Source organism: Octopus bimaculoides, chromosome 18 (genome assembly GCF_001194135.2).
Source record: "Octopus bimaculoides isolate UCB-OBI-ISO-001 chromosome 18, ASM119413v2, whole genome shotgun sequence".
Taxonomy (NCBI): domain Eukaryota; kingdom Metazoa; phylum Mollusca; class Cephalopoda; order Octopoda; family Octopodidae; genus Octopus; species Octopus bimaculoides.
The window spans coordinates 42,280,632-42,282,635 of NC_068998.1; the positions used below are offsets into that span (position 1 = coordinate 42,280,632).

The window sequence follows — 2,004 nt, forward strand, 5'->3', positions numbered from 1 at the left end:
ATTGTGTGTGTGTGTGTGTGTGTGTGTGTGTGTGTGTGTGTGAAGGCATGTGGCTTCGTGGTTAGGGTATTCAGTTCACGATCATAAGGTCTTGGGTTCAATTCCCAGTGGCATGTTGTGTCCTTGAGCTAGACACTTTACTTCACATTGCTCCAGTCCACTCAGTGGCAGAAATGAAGTGTACCTGTAATTCAAAAGAGCCTGCCTTTCCACTTCTCTGTCACACTGAATCTCTCTCAGAACTACATTATGGGTATGGGTGTCTGTGGAGCGCTCAGCCACTTGCACATCAGTTTCATGAGCAAATTGTTCTGTTGATCGATCTACTTGTCGTCGTAACCGACGGAGTGACAGTTTTTATTTCTTCATATATTTGTGTGTATGCGTGTATATATTTGTGCGTGTGCACATGTTTGTCTTCCACCCACAAAAGCTCGTTCTGCTTAGCTTACGTTCTCTGTAACTTTGCACATCAGAAAAAGAATTAATAATAGAATAAGCATGAGACTTAAATTGAAGTGATTAGATTGTTCCACTAAAGCTTTCAAGGCATTGGCCTGACATGGTCCTGTCCAATGACTCAAAGCTCTAAAACGATTAAAAGAATGTCTTCTTACAATTATGGATCTGATTCCAGTTCTATCTTTCTTTCTTTCTTTTTTTTTAGAGTTCAGTATACCAGAAAACTTATGCCAAGAAGGATATCAACACAAAAAAGCGAGATGAATTCTGGGCAAAAACTGAGGTCAGTATATCTCTTTGATCCAAGCTACACTTGGATGGTGGAGGTGCAATGGCCCAGTGGTTAGGGCAGCAGACTCGCGGTCATAGGATCGCGATTTCGATTCCCAGACCGGGCATTGTGAGTGTTTATTGAGTGAAAACACCTAAAAGCTCCACGAGGCTCCGGCAGGGGATGGTGGCGAACCCTGCTTTACTCTTTCACCACAACTTTCTCTCACTCTTACTTCCTGTTTCTGTTGTGCCTGTAATTCAAAGGGTCAGCCTTGTCACGCTGAATATCTCCGAGAACTACGTTAAGGGTACACGTGTCTGTGGAGTGCTCAGCCACTTGCACGTTAATTTCACGAGCAGGCTGTTCTGTTGATTGGAGCAACTGGAAACCTCGACGTCGTAAGCGACGGAGTGCCAACAACACTTGGATGATGGATGCAATACAGCAAGCTTAGAGAGTCTGTTCGTTTATATCTTTTTTGTCACTACTACTATGTCATCTCTAACGTGTGTATGTGTGCATAAGTGTGTGTATGTATATATATACACACAAGTCAGCAGACAAATGAAATTGGCACTCAACCCTTTTAGTAAGGATTACATAAATTATTTACTAACGTTATTTACATTATTTACATTTGACGGATATTTGTCCTCGTCTTGTTTGCTGTTAACACAACGTTTCAGCTGATATACCCTCCAGCCTTCATCAGGTATCTTGGGGAAATTTCGAACCTGGGTTCTCATTCCTGAGGTATTTTCGATATCCTCCTCCTCCTTCTCACTGCCTCGAATCAAACTCGGAATCCAGGCTGTGACCTGAATAGTAATAATAATAATAATAATAATAATAATAATAATAACATCGAAAAATACCTTCAGAATGAGAACCCAGGTTCGAAATTTCCCCAAGACTCCTAATGAAAGCTGGAGAGTATATCAGCCAAAACATTGTGTTAACGAATAAGAAGAGGACAAATATCCGTCAAATGTAAAATGTATACTATAAACACCATTGACTTGTATGCTGGAAAATATACCGTATTTTAATGTGTATAAGGAACCCTTTTTTGTCAAAAATTAGGTTAAAAAGTATGGGAGTTTTTTTATACATGAATAGTATTATATTGTTTGACGTCCGCTTTCCATGCTAGCATGGGTTGGACGATTTGACCGAGTACTGGTGAACCAGATGGCTGCACCAGGCTCCGATCTGATCTGGCAGAGTTTCTACAGCTGGATGCCCTTCCTAATGCCAATCACTCCAAG

The 2,004-nt window shown here is 41.1% G+C and overlaps 2 protein-coding genes across 2 annotated transcripts in view; both read left to right on the forward strand.

Moving 5' to 3' along the window:
* Positions 1 to 2,004, forward strand: part of LOC128249779 (drebrin-like protein) — a 38,903-nt gene that overhangs the window by 36,137 nt on the left and 762 nt on the right. The window contains exon 4 of the mRNA XM_052974266.1: positions 668 to 745. Within this exon, the coding sequence (XP_052830226.1) occupies positions 668 to 745 (78 nt within the window). The remainder of the gene's footprint in view (positions 1 to 667; positions 746 to 2,004) is intronic.
* The window catches only part of LOC106873897 (drebrin-like protein A), a 10,347-nt gene continuing 8,992 nt past the window's right edge, over positions 650 to 2,004 (forward strand). Inside the window, exon 1 of the mRNA XM_014921424.2 lies at positions 650 to 745. The gene's annotated coding sequence lies outside the window, so the exon portion shown is untranslated. The remainder of the gene's footprint in view (positions 746 to 2,004) is intronic.